The 3,329-nt window shown below is 54.9% G+C and overlaps 1 protein-coding gene across 1 annotated transcript; it reads right to left on the bottom strand.

Moving 5' to 3' along the window:
* Positions 1-422: 422 nt before the first annotated feature.
* On the bottom strand, positions 423-2,691 carry LOC138718488 (forkhead box protein J1-B-like). Its single transcript, XM_069852995.1, has 2 exons — positions 2,188-2,691; positions 423-1,205 (listed from the first exon to the last, which is right to left on the bottom strand). The coding sequence occupies exons 1-2, from the start codon at positions 2,689-2,691 to the stop codon at positions 423-425; spliced, it is 1,287 nt and encodes a 428-aa protein (XP_069709096.1).
* Between the last annotated feature and the right edge of the window lie 638 nt (positions 2,692-3,329).

The following is a 3,329-nucleotide window of genomic DNA, read 5'->3' as shown; positions in this document are numbered from 1 at the left end:
AGGTCCCTTTAACCCAAAGTATTCTACGATTCTGTGGTTCTATGATTCTATGATTCTCCCACCTCCACACTCCCACCCCCTCCCCAAATTTGAGTACAAATTGCAACAAGGATAATGGGATTTTTTAAAGGCTTCTTTATTAATTCATAAGCTACAACCTCTCTCAATAAATATTGCGGCTAACATTAAAGGTCCTAAATGCTGTTGTTACTAAACAGAAATTCTCTACAATCTTTGACTTCTCAACAAGTCTAAGGCAAACCACTGACACTACAGCTTCTGCTCTCACCTACCTGATGCCTACTCTATCTCTAATAACCTACAGCGAAGGAGAGGTGAAGAATCCAGTTCTTGGAAGTCCCAGTAGCGTGGGGGGAGCATCCTGCTAAAGCACACGTGGGCTTTGATCGGTGACTGGCCTCTTACAAGAGGGAATCCAGATTGATCCAGTTGCTGACATCTGCTATTACAGAGGCATCGTTGACTTCAAACAACTGCTCCGCATTGGCAGAATCCGAGAGGAGATCGCTTGTCCCTTCATCACAGAGATGCTGCAGGAAAGAAGTGGCCATGAAGCTTTCATCCAGGCTCAGGCTGTTCTGGGAGGACTCAGTGAGGACCTGCTCCAGCCCCTGGGGACATTCAAAGTGGTGCCCTTGTGCCATCAACTCCAGGTTGAGCGTTTTGAGGCTGACTGGAGATAAGAGCTCCAGATCCCCAAAAGTGGAGACCTCTCTGTTCAGGCTGGGGTCAGAGTCCCCTTTCAGGGATCCCAGCTGGGTCTGCTCCTCCAGGCTCAGCAAGGCGGAATTGGAAAGCCGACAAGCTTTGGCTGTTTGCTTGGGCAAGGGCTGCTTGCGCTTGAGCCCTCTTTTGCCATCCACTGGATTCCAGTTCTGGTTGCCAAGACCTTCTTCAAACTCCTTCAGCAGCAGCTGTGACTCCATGTTGACAGAGAGGACTTTATTGGAGGCACAAGCTGAAGCGGCCAGGGAGGCACCATGCTGTGCTTCTTGCTGGGCTTTCGCAGTGTAGGCTGTGAGGATCTGCACTGGGCGCATCCTCTGCTTTTTGAAGGCACCGCTCCTGAGCTGCTCAACGTATTGCGGGTCAAGCTTCCAAAAGCCACCTCTCCCTGGCTTGTCCTTCTCTCGAGGCACCTTGATGAAGCGCTTGTTTGAGGAGAGGTTGTGCCGGATGGAGTTCTGGGAAAAAAGAGAAAAAAAACAGGGTGGAACACAAGTCTGCTAAAATACAGGCACATGTCTGCCTGCTGCCAGGCTGACACAAACTGGACGGGCGAAACTGGAGAGCCACGGGGGCTGTCCCACCCCAGCCCTGTGTGTCCCCAGAGGTGCCTTCTGGCCCAGAGGAGCTCCGGGTAAAATCACTGCATCCTCATCAGCCACTGCTTAAAGGAGGTGGGGGGAAGACTATGGGGGAAGAAAAAGAAAGAAAAAGAGGATTTTCTGCTTTTCCAGCCATATTTCCTGGTGGGTTAATATATTAATCCTTCCTCCCTGCAAGAACCTTGTGTACCTCCTGCATCTCTTCCTTCTGTCAATGAACACTTTGAATTAAAAGTGTGGTGAATATCCAGCCATGAGTCTGCAAGAGAAAGTCAATATTCTGGTACTCAGCTTCTCCCATAGAGTCCCTCCCATAAGTTTCCCAGCACAGGGAGTCTGGGGAACACCTGTGGCCCTGGAGAGGGACCAAGGGCTTCCCTACCCTTCTCTCTGGTGGGCTTCAATAGCCTCCAGACACCCACTTGCCTAGGGAGGTGGTGGACAGTTCCTGGGCGGGGGGCTAAGAAAGGTTTAGCTCAGCCCTGCCTGGGGGAGCAGTGGTGCAGGATAGCTGGCACGCTCTGGATTTGGGCTGGGAATAACTAGAGCAGAGGGAGGAGCAACCCAGGTGCCTCCTGCCCCACCACATTCTAGAAAGCCACCCGTGCTGGAGAGTGTCCTCTGAGATGGAGCAGGGCAGCAAGCTACAGGAAGCTGAAGTGGGAGACAGAGACACCTTAACTCCAGAGTCAAGAGGAGATGCAGGGACCAACAGCCCAATGGGGCCTTTCCACTCCATGAATGACCCTGAGCTCTCTCTTACACGATGGAAGCTGTGAAAGGCCCTTCCCAGCCATAAGGGGAGATGGGGCAGGGCAAGAGTTCTCAAATGTCCTACCTGCCACACGGGATCAGCTTGACGGAAGTAGCAGAAGTTGTCGGTAATCCACTTGTAGATGTCGGAGAGGGTGACGTGGGGCTCCTTGCTGGCTTCCATCGCCATGCAGATGAGGGTGGTGTAGGAGTAGGGTGGCTTGATGTAGGGGTTGGTCTGGTAGTCAATGCCCTCCGTCAGCTGAGGGTGCGTGGACACAACGTGGTGCTCCGTCATCCAGCTGGAGGAGGAGATGGGCATGCGGGGAGTGTGGGGCGTTTCCATGCGCGCTGAGTCAGTGCCCAGGGGTGAGCACGGCACTGCAGAGCTGGGGATGCCCTGACAGCTGTGGGGGTCCGGGATGATGGAGCAGCAGGAGGAGTTGCCCATGCTAGCGCTGATGATGGAGAAGTCCAGCAGCCACGTCAGGTTGGGCAGGCTGTCATCCACATCGTCCGAGTCTCTCCTGCTGACCTCCTGCCCTCTGTCCTTCCCTGTCTCCTCGTGGCTCAGCCACCCCTCAGCCATGCCTCATCGGCAGCTCTGGCATTCACGGGGTGCGTCTGAAGCGGAGGGAGGGGACGGAGCAGATCCTGCAATGACAACAGGGAAGGGATGAACCTTTCGTGCCCTGCCCGAGAGCTCTCAACGTGACATCATAGTGTCCTGGACACTGCTGCCCTCTGTGACCCGGTCGAGAGACACCACCACCCTCTGCCTGCTGTGTCGCTGCCACAGCTGTAACTGTTCACTCAACCGCTGCTCAGGTTTGGGCTGGACACGCAGCTCCTGCTGAAGCCTGACACGTCGTGGGAGCAGAGCCTTTAGGACAAAGCGTAGGTGAGACATTCGCAGAACGCAATGCACAAGACAGCGTGATGGCTGTTTCGCAGCCCTCAAAGCCTGCAGCTCTTTGTAGAGTAACTGTCCCCCTTCCCCACCCCTAACGCTTCCCACACCTCCGCTCTCTGCAGGATGGCGAAGAGACCCCCCATCCCCAGGGTTGCCTGGGAGGACAAAGGGGTTCCACAGGAGAGCATCGCTTCTCCGGAGTTCGACCAGCGGCACGTGCCCAAGTCACTGCTAAGCAGTAAGTGAGGGCTCCCGGGGCTGGGGCCACTGATTGCTCCCTGGGGGAGGACAGGGTCCTGCTTCCCTGGCACAGC

This window comes from Phaenicophaeus curvirostris, chromosome 3 (genome assembly GCF_032191515.1).
Source record: "Phaenicophaeus curvirostris isolate KB17595 chromosome 3, BPBGC_Pcur_1.0, whole genome shotgun sequence".
NCBI lineage: Eukaryota > Metazoa > Chordata > Aves > Cuculiformes > Cuculidae > Phaenicophaeus > Phaenicophaeus curvirostris.
Note: the sequence above shows the minus strand (reverse complement) of the source record. Positions and strands in the feature narration are given on the sequence as shown.